Source organism: Palaemon carinicauda, chromosome 12 (genome assembly GCF_036898095.1).
Source record: "Palaemon carinicauda isolate YSFRI2023 chromosome 12, ASM3689809v2, whole genome shotgun sequence".
In the NCBI taxonomy this organism is placed as follows: Eukaryota; Metazoa; Arthropoda; class Malacostraca; order Decapoda; family Palaemonidae; genus Palaemon; species Palaemon carinicauda.
The window spans coordinates 129,192,592-129,213,427 of NC_090736.1; the positions used below are offsets into that span (position 1 = coordinate 129,192,592).

The 20,836-nt window shown below is 46.8% G+C and overlaps 1 protein-coding gene across 1 annotated transcript in view; it reads right to left on the reverse strand.

Annotated features, from left to right (window-relative positions):
* Cdc27 (cell division cycle protein 27) overlaps nucleotides 1-18,604 on the reverse strand; it is a 186,581-nt gene extending 167,977 nt beyond the window's left edge. The window contains exon 1 of the mRNA XM_068384545.1: nucleotides 18,447-18,604. Coding sequence (XP_068240646.1) covers nucleotides 18,447-18,470 — 24 coding nt within the window. The 5' untranslated portion in view covers nucleotides 18,471-18,604. The remainder of the gene's footprint in view (nucleotides 1-18,446) is intronic.
* Nucleotides 18,605-20,836: the final 2,232 nt, after the last annotated feature.

Consider the following 20,836-nt stretch of genomic DNA (forward strand, 5'->3'; position numbering starts at 1 on the left):
GTCCGTGAACAAGAGCATCTCCGGAGGGTCGGCTGCGAAGGGCATTCCCTTGAGGGTGTTCAATCTGACGCGCCACCACTCCAGGACTTTTCTCGTCTCCGGGAGAACCAGAATCACCTTTGGGGGGAGTCTCTCTGGTTCCAGAGCTCCTTCAGATTCCACTGGACTCCCCTGAGCTTGAGCCTCCCTTGGGGGACCAGCTTCTCCAATGACACGAGATGGCCTATCAGCCTCTGCCAGTCCTTCACTCTAATGGGCTGGCCCGACAGAAAGGGACGGAGGATCTGGTCCAAGTTGTCTAATCTCTCAGCGGAAGGGAGGGCTCTCGCCAATCGGGAGTCCAGGACCATTCTGAGGTAGGTCATCCTGGTGGAGGGTATCAATTGGGACTTTTCCAGGTTGATGATGATACTCAAGACGTTGCAGAACCGCAGTAGCTTCGCGCCTTGCTCCCTCAGTACTTCCCCTGAGGCTGAAAGTAACAACCAGTCGTCCAGGTACCGAATCAGGCGGATACCCTGTTCGTGTGCCCAGGCTGAGACCATTGTGAAGACTCTCGTGAAGACCTGAGGAGCTGTGGACAGCCCAAAGCAGAGGGTCTTGAACTGCGACGCTTGGGTACCCCATTTCACCCTTAGGTACTTCCTGCTGGAGGGGTGGACTGGGATCTGGAAGTATGCGTCCTTGAGGTCTATGGACATCATGAAGTCCCCTTCTCTCAAGGACGCTAGGACCAACTTCGGGGTGTCCATCTTGAAGTCAGTCTTGCACAAAAACTTGTTGAGGGCTGAGAGGTCTATGACCAGTCTCCAACCTCCTGTTGCTTTCTCCACCAGGAGGAGTCTGCTGTAGAACCCCGGGCCCAGCTCCTTGACTGGTTCTATCGCTCCTTTCGCCAGCATCGCCGAGACTTCCTCTTGCAGAGCTGTCCTCCTCAAGGGGTCCTTGGGAGCCAACCACTCTGCCCGTTGGTCTGGTATCAGGACTGTTACGGTCCACGGATCCGCTCCGTGGTCCTTCCATGCTTGCCAAGAATGTCTGAGGCATCCCCCCACCTGAGGCTTCGGCAGGAGTAGGGGGCCTCTCTCCCTATCTCCTCCTGGAGGCGCGGCCTGATCGTCCTCTTCTGGCCGCTGCGTAGGACGGTCTATAGGAAGACTGAGCCGACGCTCCTCCCCTGTGCAATGACTGCGACCAGGACGTAGTAGGGGTATCTCTCCTGGGCTGGCTAGGTGAAGCCCGAGGAGGGAGGGGAACATCGGAGGTGGTCCTTCTGTGGGTAGGTCTTCTCACTGGAGGGGGTCTGGAAACACCCGCGTCCTTCAGTTTCCTGACCTTTTCCATTGTCTCTTCTGCCGCCTTCAAGGGGAAAATAGAATTGTCCCACAGGGGCAGACTTCTCAGGGATCTCGCTTCTCTGTCCGGGAGAGGCCTGGTGAGATTGTTGAAGACAGTGTCCCTCCTCCGTAGAACCCAGTTGGCGGCCTGCACTAGGGACTGGTACGATAGGAATTTCAGAACCTTACCTCCCGAGCTAATCAGCTCCTTCAGTAAGGCCTGATTTTCTGGAACCGTGAGGTCGTAGGAGGACTGGACGCCTACTAGGGTGGAGGCCCACCAATCCAGCCACGAAGACACGTTAACTAGGTCCTTCGCTATCTCCTCCATCATGGTCGCTTCTGACTGAGAGAAGCAGACCGGTGCTGTAGAGGCCCTTTCTTCCGCTGCTCCTTGGCCCAAAACTGCTACTGCTGGCTCCACCGTACAGGCCACCTGCTCGCTGGCCCTCCGGAAGGTAGAACTTGCTCTGAGACTTCAGGCCCTGAAGCAGCTTGGAGGAACTCTGGGTCTTGGGAGCTTCGGCGTGGTTGGACACGGAGTTTCTCTGTCACGATACATCGAAGTGTTAGCGCGACTAGAGTTACGAGAGCCCAAGGGTTCAGTGTAACTCAGGTTACGAGACCGCAAAGGGTCAGCGTAACGAGGAATCGAGATTCCTCTATCACGAGATCCCGAAGGATCAACGTGACTGACGGTACGAGAACCCGGAGGTTCAACGCTACCGTCGTTACGAGAGCCCGAGGGTTCAGCGTAAGAGAAACCCAAAGGTTTCAAGTCGCGAGAGCCTGAATGTTCAGCGCGACGGAGACCCGAAGGAATCCTGCTGTCATGAGAACCCGCAGGATCAACATGACGAGAGCCCGAAGGCTCACGATCACGCCAGCCCAAAGAGTGATCGTCACGAGACCCCGAAGGGTCAACGTGAGGAGAACCAGCAGGTTCAAAAAGACGTCTCCTCACAGCCCGAGGAGAAGAACGCCTGGGGTGGAGAGGGGTTACCCACCCCTCCACTCTACGAACCTCCCGAGAGGAACGTACAACAGACTCCGCCCGTGGGGGACACTGATTAAGGCCAACAGATAAATCCTCTGCAGGGGAGGAAAGTTCGCCCGAAGGAGAACTACGCTTATAACAAGGTTCTCTTTCCGCCCCTGGAGGAGAACCTAAAGCGCAAGGAGATTGCCGATGCACAGAGGCAACCTTCTCTCACAAACGAGAGATATGTTCCCCCAAAGGGGAAGCTCGCCTTGGAGAGAGCCCTGCCACCGCCCCTGGTGGGTTAGCTAACTCATCAGTGTCGGAACCAGACCCAAGGTCTGGAAAAGAACAAGCGCTCCCTGGGGGAAGAGGAGACGACTCACTAGGGGAGCCACCATCCTCGTCTATCTCACAGGGTTGACCTGGAGTCACAAGCCCTGCGCTACTGCTCGACCGTACCCCGGAAGGGCCTGGTCGAGGATTAGCTTCGGGCAGAGATTTGGGTGTAGAGGAAGCAGAAGCCCGCGATTTCTTCAATTTCGAGGAAGACCCCGAAAGCGAAGATTCGCGTTTAGACTTCTTCTTACGCGCAAACCTCTCCCACTGGGAGGCAGGCCACTTCCTACACTCGGAACAGGTGTTGTCCCGCGAACACCGAGTTCATCGGCAATCCGGGCATAAAGGGTGTGGGTCTGTTTCCACGGACGACATGAAGGTGCCGCAGCGGCGGCCTTCAATCCCTGGACATGTCCGCATAGCGGGACAATAACCATACACACACCGACACACACAAAAGAAAAAGAAAAAGTAATAAAGTCAAGGCAGTTTGTTTAACGGGAGAGAGAGACGGCACGTCTACACTCTACCGAGCCAAAAGTAAAAGTGGTTACTCAACCGACAGGCGTGAGTGAGCGGGGTAGCTAGTCTACTCCAACCCCCTCCCGCTTACTAGCGGATGGGGTAATTATCCCTCACTAAAATTGTCTTGGCTGGTTTTCAGCGTTGCCGAAAGTAATACTGTACCCAATAAATAGCGAAGGTTTGTATCTGTGTTGGAACAAACAGGTATATCTTTCGTGCAGAATGTATCTAAGCTAATTCCTTGACGACGGATGGATTGGGATCCGGAAGTGTGTCTTTTTTAAATCAAGTGTGATCATGAGGTACCCTGATTTGACAGTCCATCTGACCGTGGCTACTATCTCCACCTAACGGAGTCCGATGACAAACTCATTTCAGGCTGAGACTTCTACGACTGGTTTCTAGACGCCTTCTCTACAAGAAAGTGTCGACTGAAGAACCCTGGAGACCGGTTAACGACCTCTTTGAGAGCACCCTTCTTAAAACATAGTTTGCACTTCTGCCTGAAGGGTAATGATCTCACTGGATGATAAATTAGGGGAGGGGGAGAACTGATGAACAGGATAATATAAACCACCCGAAGTACATTGACCATCCAGGCTTCAACCCAGGTTGCTCAGGCCGCTACCCGTGCACAGCAAGAAATTTTTAGCGAGGCGTCAGGGTTCTCTCAGTTACATGCCAAGCCTGTACATGAAAACCCCCGGGTCAATGGCCAAACCAGTTGTTGGATTTCCACCCTCCTGATGAGTGAGACATCCCTAACAAATAGCTAAGGTTTGTAGTGATACAAAAAATGACAAATTTGAAAGTAATTTGTATTTTTCCTAACAACACAAACCTGTAGCTATAGTATACAGTGATACCTCGGTAGTCGAACGACTCTAAATTCGAACAAATCGGAGTTCGACCAAAAAATTCAAGTAATTTTTGCTGCGGTGTTCGAACAAAAAATCGGAACTCGAACAGCCAAACGCATGGCCGAGTGAGATGAGCGGCCATCTCGGCTACTCTCGCTTGGTCGGGTAGCATCATTTCAAGAGAGAGCGTCAGTCCGACAACACGTGTTGAGAATTTATTGTGATTTAGTGCGTTTTATTGTCTTTTTTTGCCGATAATAATGGGCCCCAAGAAAGTTAGTGATAAGAGGAAGGATAAGAGGAAAACAGTGAGAACAACGATCGAGTTGAAGAAGGAAATTATTGCGAAATACGAGAATGGTATACGAGTGTCTGATCTAGCCTTACAGTATGGCATGGCGAAGTCGACCATTTCGACCTTTTAGAAAAATAAGGAAGTGATAAAGAAAGCTAATGTTGCACAGGGAGTGACAGCAATTAGTAAGCAAAGGCCACAAGTAATTGAGGAAATGGAAAAGTTGCTCCTTATATTAATTAAAGAAAAGCAGTTGGCCGGGGAAAGTATAAGTGAAGCTTTCATTTGCGAGAAAGCTCTTCATATTTATGAAGAATTGGTGAAAAAAAGTGCCAGTACTAGAAAAAGTGATTCGTCATTAACTTTTAAAGCAAGCAGGGGCTGATTCAAGAAATTACGGAACAGAACTGGTATTCACCGTGTGACTAGGCATGGGGAGGCAGCCAGTTCGGATCAGGCGGCAGCTGAAAAATACGTTGTTGAATTCGACCGATACATTAAGGAACAAAATTTGATCCCGCAGCAAGTCTTCAATTGCGATGAGACCGGGTTATTTTGGAAGAAAATGCCGGCCAATACCTACATTAATGATAATGTTATGTCTCACTTTAGAAGAATAGCGCAGAAGAGAAAGAAGCAGCTGAAAATTGACATGTTTTTCATAAAAGAAAAGAGAGCTGCTACATCCCAGCCTGATTCCCCTCCAAAGAAGAGAAACAGAAGAGAAAAAACCCCCGAAGGAGATTTGCCCGACCTTTTACTGCAGAGAGGAAAAACCCCTGAAGGAGAACTACCCAGCTACATCATGGAAGGGGACTCTCCTTCCAAGCAGTAACCTCCCCCTTCCATCCTCTCCACATCCATTCCTGTATGCCATCGAACCGCTGCTCAAAGGTATGTACAGTAAATGGTTTAAAATTGTTTTATATAGTTTTCCGACCAATTTTGTACACATTTAAATAATTATTGTTGTTTAGGTACACGTTTTATCAATATTTTGGGCATTTTGGAGTGCGTAGGAACATATAAAAATAAATACCATTATTTCTTATGGGAAAAAAGGTTTCGGTACTCGAACAAATCGGAGGTCGAACACTGATCCCGAACGGATCATGGTCGAGTACCGAGATATCACTGTATATACATATTGCCCCGCCATCACCTGTCCCCCTTAAGTCCTGCCTCCAATCAAAAAGTGACTTGGTTTCACTGGTGTGTGAGTGAGAGGGGTAGCTGGCATCCCTCACTACCCCTCCTAACTAGAGGTTTGGGTAATTGCCACCTCACTTGAAAGTCTTAATGGCTAGTCTTCCATCTTCGTCGAAAGATAACCCCTAATAAATAGCGTGAAGTTTGTAGAGTGTCGTAACAAATATGACAAATTCGGATATAATTTGTTTTTTTTCCTAACCATACAAACCTTGGCTATTTACATTGGGTTTACTTTCGGCGTAGCTGAAATGACGAGCCAATAGTTTTTAACGAGGGTTAACTAACCCCCCCCCCCCCCCCCCCCCCGCTAGTTAGCAAGGGTAGGGGAATGGGTAGCTTGCTACCCCCCCCCCCCCCCACCGGTGATTTGCTTCACTTCACTTAGAGGTAGGACTTGACTTGGGGGACAGGGCTGGCGGGCAAATATGTGTAAATAGCTAAGATTTGTATGGTTAGGAAAAATAAAAATTATCTTTGGCTTTACCCGGGGGCTCCGCCTCCAAGTGAGTAGCACTTGAGAAAAGGAGCCCCTGCACCTCACAAGTTCCTCGCTTCGCAAGGGACGTGTGGCCTACATAAGTTGTGTGTGGAAGAAAGAGCGTGACTCGTCCTATGAAGTTGACCTTGAGACCTTTAGATAGGAATCCAGGATAGGACGTTCCCAATACCACCTCGTCAGGGTATGGGGGACGCGACAGTATTAAGCTTAATACTAGGAGCACAAGGAAGCATGAGTTACATGCAGAGGTTGAAGTCAGCTATGCGGAAACCAGGATGCTGCTTCCCCAAGAGAGGGTAGGATGAAGAGAGAAGTAAGGGTCAGACATACTCTTTCATTCACGCAGACTAAAACCGGGTAACAACGCCCTCAACCTACTGCTACTTGTCCATAAAGGAGCATGAAGTTAGACCAGCTGTTGTGCAGCCACCACAGGGCCGATAGTAAAGGTATCGAGGCTCCTGTGGGTCACGTCCTGCAGGTAGTGGGCTGTGAAGGTCGTCTGACACTTCCAGACCCCCGCTTGAAGCACCTGCGTCACAGAGAAGTTTCTCTTGAAGACCAGGGACGTAGCAATGCACCTGACGTCGTGTGCCCTAGGGCGACGTGACGGAGGAGGGTCTGGATTCAAGGCGTGATGGATAACCCTTCGAATCCAAGCCGAGATGGTGTTCTTGGTGACCCTCCTCTTCGTCCTGCCTGTGCTAACAAACAATGCTTGCACTTGAGGACGAACTGCAGCTGTTCTCTTCAAGTAACACCTCAGACTCCTCACTGAACATAGTAGCTGGTCCGGGTCGCTTGTTACAGAACGGAGACTCGCGATCCTGAAAGAGTCGAACCGTGGGTCCGGCACTCCAGGGTTCTGAGTCTTGGCAACAAACTCACGGACGAACCTGAACATTACCTCCCCCCATCCCCTTGAATGGGCGCTATTGTACGAGAGACCATGAAGTTCACTAACTCGCTTAGCAGCGTCCAAAGCGAGCAGGAAAGCCGTCTTCCAAGACAGGTGGCGATCAGAGGCCTGGCGTAATGGTTCGAAGGGAGGTCTCTTAAGAGCCCTGAGAACCCGAACCACGTTCCAAGGAGGAGGTCTCACTTCCGACTGAGGGCAGGTAAGCTCATAGCTATGTATGAGTAGAGAAAGTTCCAGCAAGGAAGAAATGTCCACTCCTTTCAGCCTAAAAGCCAGGCTTAAGGCTGAGCGATAGCCTTTCACCGCTGAGACCGAAAGGCGCATTTCCTCCCGCAAATAAACGAGGAACTCCGCTATTGCTGGAATAGTGGCATCGAGTGGAGAGATACCCCTCCCACGACACCAACCACAGAAGACTCTCCACTTTGCCTGGTAGACTCCCTCAGAGGACTTTCCCAGGTGCCGAGACATCCTCTCCGCAACCTGTTGCGAAAAGCTTTTCTCCGTGAGGAGACGCTGGACAGTCTCCAGGCGTGAAGCCGAAGCGAGGCTACGGCCTTGTGGAAGATGTTGCAGTGTGGTTGTCTGAGTAGCTCGTGTCATGGGGGAAGTTCTCTCGGGAGCTCCGTCAGGAGCTGCAGAAGGTCCAGGAACCATTCCGCGTGATGCCATAGCGGAGCTATCAGAGTCATCGAACAGTTGACCGATAGTCTGGTCCTGTTGAGCACCCTTCTCATCAGACAGAACGGTGGGAAGGCGTACATGTCGATGTTGTCCCACCGTTGTTGGAAAGCATCTTGCCAGAGTGCCTTGGGGTCCGGGACTGGGGAACAGTACAGGGGCAGCTTGAAATTCAAAGCTGTCGCGAACAGATCCACTGTCGGGGAACCCCACAAAGTCAGGACTTTGTTGGCTATCTGAGGATCCAAAGACCACTCGGTACTCACTATCTGCGAAGCCCTGCTCAGACTGTCGGCGAGCACATTCCTCTTGCCAGGAATGAAGCGAGCTGATAGTGTTATCGAGTGGACTTCGGTCCACCTCAGAATCTCTACTGCAAGATGGGATAGCTGCTGCGAAAAAGTACCTCCCTGCTTGTTGATATAAGCCACTACCGTGGTATTGTCGCTCATCACCACCACGGAGTGACCCGCCAGGGTCCGTTGGAACTGTTGAAGAGCCAGAAAAACGGCCTTCATCTCTAGCAGGTTGATGTGCAGGTACTTTCCTGATTCTGACCAAAGGCTTGAGGTCCTCTGCTCCAGAATGTGCGGCCCCCACCATTCTTTTGACGCGTCCGAAAACAGTGTCAACTCCGGGGGGAGGACGAGAAGATCTACTCCCTTTCGCAGGTTCTCGTCGACCAGCCACCACCGCAGGTCCGCCTGTTCCGAAGGTCCTATCGGGACCTTTAAGTCCGGGGAATCGGATCCTCGATTCCACCAGGACTTGAGTAGCCACTGCAGGGATCTCATCCTGAGACGGCCATTTGAAACCAGACGAGCCAGGGAGGACAGGTGACCTATGAGACGCAACCACGATTGGGCGGGAAGCTCTTCTCGCCTGAGGAAGGGTTCCGCCACCCTCCTCAGCCTTGCTATCCTGTCGTCTGATGGAAAGGCTTTGTGGAGATTGGTGTCTAACAACATGCCTAGATAAACCAGTCGTTAGGACGGCTGCAGAGAGGACTTTTCGAGATTTACCACGATCCCCAGATCCTGGCAAAGTCCCAGAAGCCTGTCTCGGTGTCGAAGAAGGGTCGACTCCGAATCTGCTAGGATCAGCCAGTCGTCCAAATAACGAAGGAGACGGATGCCGTTCCTGTGCGCCCAAGATGAAATCAGGGTAAACACTCTGGTGAACACCTGAGGTGCTGTGGAGAGACCGAAGCACAGCACCTTGAACTGGTAGGTCTTGCTGTATAGGCTGAATCTCAAGTACTTCCTGGAAGACGGATGGATTGGGATCTGGAAGTACGCGTCCTTTAGATCCAGTGTGCACATGAAGTCTTGTGGTCTCACCACAAGTCTGACCGTGTCCGCTGTCTCCTTGCTGAATGGAGTTTGCTTGACAAACTTGTTCAGAGCTGAGAGGTCGATGACAGGTCTCCAGCCTCCAGACGTCTTCTTTACAAGAAAGAGTCGACTGAAGAAGCCTGGGGAGCCGTCGACGACCTCCTGGAGAGCATCCTTCTTGAGCATGGTCTCGACTTCTGCCCGAAGGGCTAGCCCCTTTACCGATCCCATGGCATAGGAGCTCAACGACACTGGATTCGCTGTCAGAAGAGGTTGAGATGTCGTGAATGGGACGCGATAGCCTTGGCCGATCACGGAGACCGTCCAAGCATCGGCCCCATGTTGCTGCCACCTGTGCACGCAACTTTGAAGGCATCCCCCCACAGTTGAACACGCGGGGGGACTGCCACTCCTAGCGTTTGCGGCCGCTCCCTCTAAGAGTCTTGCCTCCCCTGGAGGACTTACCGCCCCTCTTGTCCTTGGCTGGAAAGGGCTGGGACTTAGACACCCCTTTCTTAGCTGCCGGCGCCTGCTTTGGTGTCTTGCGAGGCTGCTGCTGCGGTTGCTGCGGAGCTGGAGGCTTGTAGGGCCGAGATGTAAGGGCCCTTTAGAAGAGGGAATCTTGGCTAGACTTCCTCCACCTCTCAGCTGTACGTTCCATGTCCTGAGGCTCGAACAGATTCCCCCCAAGGAGGGAAGCGTGCCTGAGCCTGCATGGTCACCGCATCACGACGCTTCAACACCGAGTTGGCCCATAGGTTGGTAACCTGATGTGCCAGGAACTCGATGGAGCAAGTGCCCGAGAGGAGGAAGGTCTCCAGGGCCTTCCTATTGGTCTCCTTAGACAGATCCTCAGAGCGCAATAGGATGCCCAGAGAACCTAGCCAGATATCCAGCCACGAAGTGGCCTGCATGGCGCACTTACCGACCTTCTCATGGCTCAGGATCTCCAACGCCGAGAACGTCACCTGCTGAGCGGAGAGCTTCTCAAGAGGAACTCCCCTAGCGAGCTCTTCTACCGAATGATGGAGGGGAAGAGCGAGGCTAGACTCGCCCATGATCTCAAAATACCTCCTCTGCTGGAGACGAGGAGGTGGGAGGAGTTTGTTCCCGGCAGAGGAACAACTGGAGGAAGCGAGAACCGCGAGTTAAGTATTGGCCCTGGCTCTGGCATTCTTCAGCCCCTGGGACCAGGGCAAAGCCGCGCTGGCCTTGGGGGGCTTCTGAGTTCCGTACACCTGATCCAGGACCGTGTCCTTGCCTTCACGGGGGCCGATCACAGGGTCCATGAACCCGTTGAGCTGTCTCATCAGGCTCAGAACCTGCCAGAAGGCATGCTCAGACTCTTGCTGGTCTCCCTGTGGACTGGCAGCTAAATCTCCTGTCCCCGGAATCTCTTCCTGGGGAGATGCGTGGACGTTCTCCTGGGGTGCAGCTGGATCCTGACGAATTCGAGAAGACGACTTCGGAATCGTCTTGGAGTCCTTGGGTTCCCTCCTGGGCGGGATACACGACCCCAACAAAGAGGTCTGGAAGGCGCCTTCCAAGCGAGACGATTCCCCTCCACGAGGAGACGACTTCCCCCTTGGTGCCGAGGGGGAGACCGCTACCTCGCTGGATTCTCCTGAGGACGGAAAAGCCTCGTCCTCGGGAGAAGGAGAAAACGCCTGCGAAGGGGATGGAGCCTTCCTGACGGACCTCTTAGGAACCAGCTTCTCCCTGGGAGAAGTCACCACGAAGTCCACTCCTCTCCTTCTCTTCAGCGGGGGCGAGGCCGCCGTTGGCTTGTGTCCTTGATCGGCGAATGCCGGCTTCATAGCCTTCACTAACGCCCGCATCAGAGGACCAAACCAAGACTGCCGAGACACAGACACAGAGTCCGAAATTCCCGCTGGAGGGAAGGGGATCGGGCGATCCTTCGGAGTGGACACCACTGGACCTGCCTGTAAGGAAAAAGGGGAAGAAAGTTGCTCTGACCTCTCCGATGGGTCTTCCCTATCCTGAAAAAGAGACCTGCGCTTAGGCGGAGGCAATCCTGATTGGGGTCTGGCGACATGCGTCCCTGCTGCTGTCACGAGCTGCGGAACCCGACGCGAACGGGGGTCGTGCTGACGCTCGTGCGTAGGCGATACTAAGGAGTCGCGCGCGAGAGGCTGTTGAAGCGCGGGTGCGCAATCGTGCGGAGACAATCGAGCGCGGGCTCGCAGGTGAGTAAGTGCGTGAGCACGAGGGCGAGCGAGCGCGTTGGCGCATGGGAGAACGAGATCGCTCCGACGACCACTGTCGATGGTGTCCAGGGGACCTGTAACGCGTGGGAGCGCGATGGCGAGCTGGCGATCGATGGCGAGCTGGCGATCGATGGCGCGTAGGCGAGCGATGGCGCGTTGGTGCATGGTGGCGCGTAGAACGCGCAGGCGAGCGACCACGCGTGGGCGAGCTGATAGGAGACCCATGTCTCTCCAGATCCTCTGGGCGCCGACGCGTAGGAGAGCGCTTGCGCGCAGGCGAATAGTCACGCGGGCGGTCAGGAGATCGCCGATGTTCAGGCGAACGTTGACGTGCAGGAGATCGCTGACGAGCAGGCGAACGTTGACGCGTCTGTGATCGCTGGCGAGCAGGAGGGCGACGCGTGGAATCCTGTGTGGGAGCTGCCAGCGCGTTGCGCAAAGGCGAACATTCATGAACGAGCTCAAGAACAGGAGGTGCGTGGGCGCGAGGACGTACAGGAACCTTGGAAGTACGCGTTGGAGACCGCGAGCGTTGCTGCGCTGGAACAGGCTGATGAGCAGGATTGCAAGGGCGAGGAGAAGAAGAGTCCTTGTCCAAGACCTGAACCGAAGTTCTAGGTCACGCGGGCGAACGTGGGCGCACAGGGCGGGTGTCAGGAACTGGGAGCGCAGGTGCGCTCTGACGGGCAGGAGATCTAAAGTGCTCAGGAGACCGATGGCGCCCTGGGCGCACAACAGGAACAGCAGGATGTTCGATGTTCTCAGGAGAGCGCTGGCGAGCAGTGGGGCGACGATCATCCGGAGAGCGCTGACGAACAGGAGAGACGAGCAGGAGAGCGCCTGTGCGCTAACACTGCAGAAGGGCGCAGAGGGGAACCCTGACGCGCAAGGGAAGCACCCACACCGTGGGAGGCAATTCTTTGCCCCGAAGGGACCGTTGCCCGTCGGATGACGAGGTCAGACTGCTGTCCATCTGCACCAGAAGCGGAAGGTCTGGAAGGCGTTGGAGAACGAGATCGATCCCCGGAGAGGTCTAAGGAGACAGGAGCTGTAGGCTGCTTAGGGCGAGGAGAGTCCCCATCGGAGGAAGGAGGCGAAGATTCAAAAAGGCGCCTCTTAGCACCCTTATAGGGAGACGGGAGGCCCTTGCGACGTAGCGGACGGTGAGCCTTACGGCAAAGGCGGCCACGAGGGGGGTCGTCAGGATCATCAGTCCTCCGAAGGGGAGTCTCAGTCAGAGCGCTCCCCCGAGAGGGAGGCTTGGCAGCAGAAGAGCCCGTGGGACTCCCTTCCCCCTTCGAAGGATGTACAGAAGGGGGAGGAGAGCCTTCAGCAACGTCATCCACATCAGGAACCGCAGAGGTTTGCCCAGACCCGTCGGAAGCCTCTGTCACCACGACGTCGACGATAGACAGAGGATCTACCTCTGCTATCACCGGCGACTGCTTAACAGTGGCCCCCAACTGGACAAGGTCAAACAGGGCTTCCTTGGAGGGCAGGCCCTTCAGCCCAAAGGAAGCCCAAAGCTGAAAAAGATCATCATGAGACACAGTATCATTATCAAAAACCTCCCCCGGAGGAGGAGGGGGAGCCGCCCCGCTATAGGAGGCGACGCCCTCTCCCCCCACCGAAGGTCAGGAAACAGAACTAGGGCCTGCGCTCCCACTCGGCGGTCTCTCCTTAGGAGCCGGACGAGGGGGAGCTTCGGAGGAGGTTTGGGCGGCGGAAGAAGAGTCCCGAGAACCTTCCTCCTTCAAGGCAACCCCAGAAGGAGAACGGTCTCTCTTGGACTTCTTCTTACACCGGCGGCCAAACCTTTCCCACTGGGAGGCAGACCACTCCCTACACTCACAACAAGTATTTTCTCTGTCACACCGTCGTCCTCGACACTGCGGTCAAAGGGTGTGAGGATCCGTATCCACCGCAGACATGAAAGTACCGCAAGGGCAACCGGCAATACCAGGGCACTTGCGCATGGTGGACATCTAAGGGCGAGGCCAACTTCAAACATACACAAGCTGAGGAAAAGCAAAAAAGATTAAGGCTGTCAAACGAGGACGATGGACAGACACATCTGTTCATCGCCGGAGCCAAAAGTGAAGTGAAGCAAATCACCGGTGTGTGGGGGGGAGGGGTAGCAAGCTACCCCTTCCCCTACCCCCGCTAACTAGAGCGGGGGTAGTTAACCCTCGTTAAAAACTATTGGCTCGTCATTTCAGCTACGCCGAAAGTAAACCCAATGTAAATAGCGTGGTTTGTATTTTGGTTACGGAACAAATGCTTATTGTATCTAACGAGAAACTAAAATATCATATCATTACTGTAATCACGCAGGAAAAAACCCACCTCTGTAAAACTTTAATCTTAAAAAGTTAAGGGTAATAGCCCTAATTAAAAAACAGAGGTGGTTTATTACCTAGCCAACATACAAAGGTGGTTTATTACCTAGCCAGAACATAATGGTAGTTTATTACCCAGCCAGATAACAAATGTGTTACAATGTCCTAAGTCTGGTTAGGGAAACAAAGGAATTGGCAAGAGTTATGAAGGAATCAGAGTTAAGAGTCTACATTATGTAGATGTGATTAGGTTGCTTTCCTATATTAAGTCACTGCGTTTTACCCATTCAGAAAACTCTCATACCATATACCTTAAATCCCCCCCTGAAAATTGGGGAAAGTCTTATACAACTGATATAAAAATTACACATTGAATTCCAAGTGATGTTTATTGGTAGGCTAGCCTAGGCCTCGGTACTATACCTAATAATGAAGGTAACCAAACAGGAAATATATGATGCTTGTTATACCAGAGGACTTATGTCTTTGAAACTATTGAGTTTCAATAAACAAGTAATTATAAGTGTCTAATTTCTACAAGAATTTGGCATAAGAAGTGGATGAACGCTGGCCCTTTTAGTACGTTTCTCTATATGACTAATCGGTGATGGGGCATAATAACTTAAGCATCAGAGAAATAAAATATGAACATCACTGTTGTTGTCCAAGTACATTGTTTACTTTTGGGAGAAAAATGGTATGATTTGCTCAGGCATTGTTTTTTTAGTAAGGTAAAGTAATCATTAGCTGGTGTCTTGAAACAATTAAGAGCTTCCAAGTTTTTAGGCACAGGCTCCCAGGTGGTGTTCTACAACAGCCATTAACCCCCCCACCCAACCCCCATCCTTCAGTTCTGTCATGATTGCCTCTACAAGAGAACATCTCCACAGAGAGGTGTTCAATCTATTTCAGTACCGCAATTTATTATATCAGCAGCCCACTCCATTCACTATATATATCTGCTGTTGCTCAACTGGATGTAAATAATGATTGAAATAATCTCCCACATGGTCAGCATGCTCAACACACCCATCACCTCTTATCATACATGCTTGACAAGAATGTTGAATTGTGAGCAAAGTGAATCATATAAGAACAATTGAGGGGAGTGACAATGATTATATGATACTTTAATTTCACCTCAAATACAGGAACAATACATTTATATAAATGGTTATTTCTTTTTATGCATTTCTGATTACAGGTATTATTAAATTTTGGAGTGACCCAACCAAAAAACTTAGGTGTTCCACAGGAATCCCCATAGTTCTATCTATATAAAAGGGGTAGGAAAACTTAGTGGTTTGCTTCAGTAACTATTGTCAGGAATGTATAAAACAGAAACTAACTGGTTGGAAATGTACAGTACTGTATATGGTTCATGTATTTAGCTAGAAATTAAAGTATCATAATTACCAAATAAAAACGGTCAGAATTGTTTGACACAGAAATTAGATGAATTGATTACATTCTGTAAGTGTTATTCTAGCATCCTGAAATATCAGCTACAATATTCCTATACAAAAATATGTCATTTCCTGAATTGCTCTTACTATACGCTACAGTAAATACCGTCTGGTAGTAGGGTACTTTCTCTTGCAGTTCTACCAATAAGTCTACTAATTATATATAATCATTACAATAAAAACATTCCTACAAAAGCAAATCTTCACTCATAATATGTAAAAAAAAAAAAATGAATCCACCAGTAGCTTGCCTGGCCTACAAATATTGGTAAATATTTACAACTCACATACAGATGTTGATATAAACACACACTTGCTCTTTCCAAATGGCTTTCACTCCTGCAAATCTTTTCGTAAATACTCCTTTGTCATGCCAAAACATACTTGACTTTTTTAATCTTCCTTTAATAATGGAACCCAATAACAGTAATCCTGTATCTATGAACACTAATGACGATATAATAGAGTTGTAGGAAAATGAAGGGGATATTTATGTAGCTACCCCATCTAACCTGACCTAAAGCTTTGTGTGCCTAAGAGGGGCGGGGGATTTCCCAACCATTGCACAATGCTATTTTGGTCCCATCATTACAGGAAGATTAAGTAAATTATTTGGTAAAACTATAGAATGGTACAATCAATGGTTTTTCCAGTCAAATATACAATAGTCTAAAGTATTAAGATAGAAATGTGATTTATTTTATTGTTGTTCAGTTTTATCATCTTATGTCAACCAAGACAGAATTTGGAACATGGCCTACTGTATGTGTGTTTGAATTGATTTAAAGACAAAATGTTACAAACTATTATAAGTACTGGTCCACTTAGCTATGAGATAATCTTAAATTCCAAATGCAACAGGCTACGGCGGAGAAAAATTAAGTGATGAACGAGATCACTAAAATAATACCAAAATACCAGACTATGGGATAATGCGCATAGCAAAACATGATACGCTTGCTAGAAAATAAGAACAAGATATCAAATTGCGAGCGAAGCGAGCTATGGTTTAAAAAAGCAAATACCTGTACTTAAATAGTGCTAATCTAGTGTATCAATATAATGTACAGGAAAATACACTCGTTTAACTAAGGAGGATGTTTTAAGTATGATGAACACAGTTACAAAGGACACCAAAGAAAATAAAATTGAAAAATCACATTTCCTACACATAAGGCCTTGCAAATAAAAGCTCATGTTTTGATATTGTTTCATTAATAGAAATTGGTTTTGATGACAGTAAGTTTTTTTTTTATCATAGACAATGATTATTTGGATGATTAATTGGGGAAACAACAGTTTTAAAAGGTTCATATAGATACCATAAATAAGATTGATTGGTACACAGTTTATTTTAAGGGTTTCGAATGTTATTGATGATAATACCCATAGCTTTTTCAGGTATGGTAGATGGCCCACCAAACCTAAAAACTATGGATTTTCACAAGAAATTACCGAAAAAAACTTTAAATCACTATTTTAAAGACTTACTCGTAAAATTAAATTTTCAACCAAACTCGGATATACTGTATATCCGATATGAAAATATAATTTTTGACATAAATACCGTTTTCAATTCGTTTGAACTTTTCACTCTACTGCAAATAATCAGATTTTAAGATACAGGACCCCTCCTTAATTACTACAATAAGGGTGTTCCACTGAGGGAAATCATGGATTTTGGGTTTGTGAATCCAGAAAATAGGTAAAATAAGAGAAACTGTCTAACCTAAACACACCAATCATTGTAATCAAAAAGCTACCATAATCAAAATTGAATAATAGCAATGAAACAGTCAAAATACTGGAGGTTTTGTTTGCCAGACTTCCGGACACATAGAAAACATGATCTGGTGTATATGTATGATAGCGGCCACCTTTATGAACGATTACGGCTAACTTAGAATATGGTGGGGCCCCGTTAGATAAGTAGGTAAGGACACGGCTTGTAGATTAGGTTGGGGGGGGGGGGAAGTTTCAGTTTGTTGATGTCCGTCTTTAATCCACACAGGAGGAACTGGCCGCTTATATACAAATGCTCCCATGATTTTCCATCTCATTTCCTATGGAGTTGAGTCGTTCATAGCAATCTTCACCATTATATTGTTACAAATACCTCATTACCTAATTGAGCTCATGATTTATTGGTTTTTGCTCTGCCATATGCTTGCTTCGCTCGTGATTAAACATCATCTTATTTCTCCTATGTTCTGGAAAGCGGTCTATGTTTCGCTATGCACGTTAGCCCCGTGGGCTAGTATTTTGGTGTAAATTATCAATTATACAAAGTTCATAAGGAAATACTTCCATAACCAGGAATTGTGGAAGATTCGAGTGACTTTTTCGTATGACTCATGACAAAAATATATGCAAACAAGTAAAATAATAGATATCCAAATTTCTTTGAAATTGTAATAATACAGACTTTTCCTCCAAACAGTTTAATGTACCATTATTTTACCACTAACACATTTATATCTGGATATAGATGAAAAATTTACCATTTCCATAACATCTCTACACTTGTTCATTTGGTGTTAATAATTTTTTAACAAAAAGAAAGGTGAAATATCCATCTCATAAATTTCACAATCCAATATGCTTTAACCAACTCAGAATATTCTAGAACCTGAATTTTCAATAAAAACTTCTGCAGGTTAAGGTTGGTTATCCTACATTATTGTAGCTTAATCCTGGAGGGTCAATACTGAAGAACCTGTGATAATAAATAAAACTGCTGGAAGTTAAGACTAGCCTAACCTAAGTTACTGTAACTTAATAATTAGGGGCCAATACTGTAGAACCCGCGATTCTTGGTAAAATTGTTGTACGTTAAGTATAGCCTACGTAACTATAGCTCAATACTAGGGGGTCAATGGCCCCTTTAAAAAGTTAAAAAATATCCTCGGACCAGAATTACATGGAATTTACATAAATGTCTCTATGGAGAAGAAGACTACAATAGAAACAAAACTAAAATTAATAATAGAACTCGTAAAGGTTACGATATCCTGAATGGGAGTAGGCTACGATCCGGTAGGCTTTTGGGACTGTTAGCCTAAAGCAGCTAAAATACCAGTCCCATGGTACATAGGGTTAAGCATCTTAGCTGGATGCTAAAGTAATAAAGAAATATCCAAAAGATTCCTAAAATACACACGAATAAACACGGGAAACCGAAGCTTCCTTTATTTCCTGGAAACAAATTACGAGAAAAAAATCCCAGCCAAAGAATAAGGGCTTTGTTCACTATCTTCCCTAAATCGCTTTATTCTATTTGCGAAGAGTGCAATGATAATTATATCAAGATAAAATCCACAAATACCACAGGTAATTTTCATAATCAATCAATTCATTCGTAATTCAATCAGGTCACCAGAAAAAAAATCGTTCCGATGACACCTTCTTATTTAACTCATTACATGCTCATTACCTGGACTGGTTCTTGTAGTAACATAATTCCAGGGGCTTTTAAAATTCCAAATTGTTGCACTAGAGTTGGCCAGGGGAACTTAATCTGTCATTTTCACTAAGACATTTTTCTCATCACTAAACAATCTCTCTCTCTCTCAGGGTCATTCACTAAGAGGCCATCACCAAAAGTTTACACTACATACATTTTGAGGAAAATTAAGTGAATATTTCAAACAAAATATAATCAATCTATATTTATAATTTCTATAATGAGGCATAATTTACTTTAATTTTATTTATTATTAAACTTGTATATTAGAGAAAGAACCATCACACCAGTTCAGCCTTCTTTGAATCGTCTGAGGAACTTGAGGGTTAAGCGATATTAAAATGAAAGAAATACAAAAAAGAAGATAGAAATTTTATACCCGATGTGAAGAAAAGGATAAAACTATATAACAGAAAGGTAAACTTTAATCTAAAGTATATCACAAAATCACTAGAGGCTCTGTAGCAAAGGCTTATGCCTCGACCCTAAATCTGAACCTGATCAAGGTTCAAAATGGGGAACTCCCTGGGAGGGCTCAGGGCTTTTCCATTTCGTTATAAGTGCCAAGTTACAGGAGGGGTTAAATGTCTAATTGTAGATGTTACACTTCAACTTATAGCAATTTTATTCTTTGAATATTAATAAATATCTTCGGAGATATTAATTGTCGAATCAATTTTATCACTTCTCTTATAATTCCGAATCATCTCAATGAATTTTACATTTATAATTTTCCATTTAGTTGTCTTTTTTAACTTAGCATAAAGTATGATAAATAATTCAAGGGATTTGTTGAAACTTACAATGTTATGATAAAGCATACAGTCAAAAGTACTACAGTGTGCAAAAGTAACGAATAGATTGGTGTTAACTGTACAGATTCTAACGTAAACTATTTAATTTTTCTTCGTGTCCTGTTACATGTCAGAAAGGCTTGTGCATACCTTACACTAAATCATTGTGTAAATCCTATACGCGATAATATCATTTGATAAATGTAGCCTACTTAACAAAACTTTAGTACCCAAATATTCTTTGTGTGCCTATAAACATCACATAACATCAAATTGGTCAAACTTTAGACTAAACTATATTTTCCGAAGTGGTAGGCGACTTTAATTCAAGACATTACTAAGCTTTGAATTCAATAGGTGACGTCAGTAGACTGGCTAACGCAACATTAATCTGATTTATGCTTTTTGCTCACCATAATACATTTCAAAAATACATCTGTTCTCGTTGTTTCCTGTTATAGGTTCCAAGCGGAGTTTTTTTATGTTCTTTAGGACCTAAATTCTTATGGGTGTAATACAGCTATCACTCGGTAAGCAAGTAAGTATTATCAATGTGTCCTGCTTACATGCATTCCGTGTTGCACACACACGCCATTATACAGTAATTGCGCGCGCGCGCGCACACACACACACACACTCACACACACACACACACACACACACACATATATATATATATATATATATATATATATATATATATATATATATATATATATATATATATATATATATATATATATATATATACAGGTATTATTAATTTGGTCTGCTTACATGAATTTCGTATTGCACATTCAAGCCTTTATACATTATTTACACACACACACTTATATATATATATATATATATATATATATATATATATATATATATATATATATATATATATATATATATATATGTGTGTGTGTGTGTGTGTGTGTGTGTGTGTGTGTGTAAGTGTGTGTACACACACACACACACAAGTATTGTCAATTTGATCTGCTTACATGCATATCGTGTTGCACATTCACGCCATTATACAGTATTTGAATACACACACACACACACACACACACACACACACACACACACACACACACACACACACACACACACACACCAGTGGCGGATTACTCTATAGCTAACTAGGCTAGGCCTAAATGCCCCAAGCCTTGGAGGGCCTCGTGGTCTCGAACTTGCCAGAATAGTAATAACTGTATAACTGCAGTAAGCCACGGCCTACAAAAGGAACTAGTGGCCAATTGTGTGAAAATTCAATTTAAATTCAATACTCAAAAGACAAATGAAGAAGTAATTGACAGAAATTGGCTATTAGAAAAAGGTTTACTGTCGTGAATATAAACTCTTCTCAAAGGACAAAGATCAAGATCAGTTTCTAAGTGGATATAATGAATGGGAAAAGAAACTTTAGAATTTATTGTCATGAAAAGCATGAAAATCAAAAGCAGTCATTATTTTCTTGGATAAATCGAGAAAAAGTGTGGAATTGGATCCTTTTTCAGTCAGGTTTATGAACAAGTATTGTGCTGGAGGTCTTGTGTGAGACAGGGCAACGTGAGA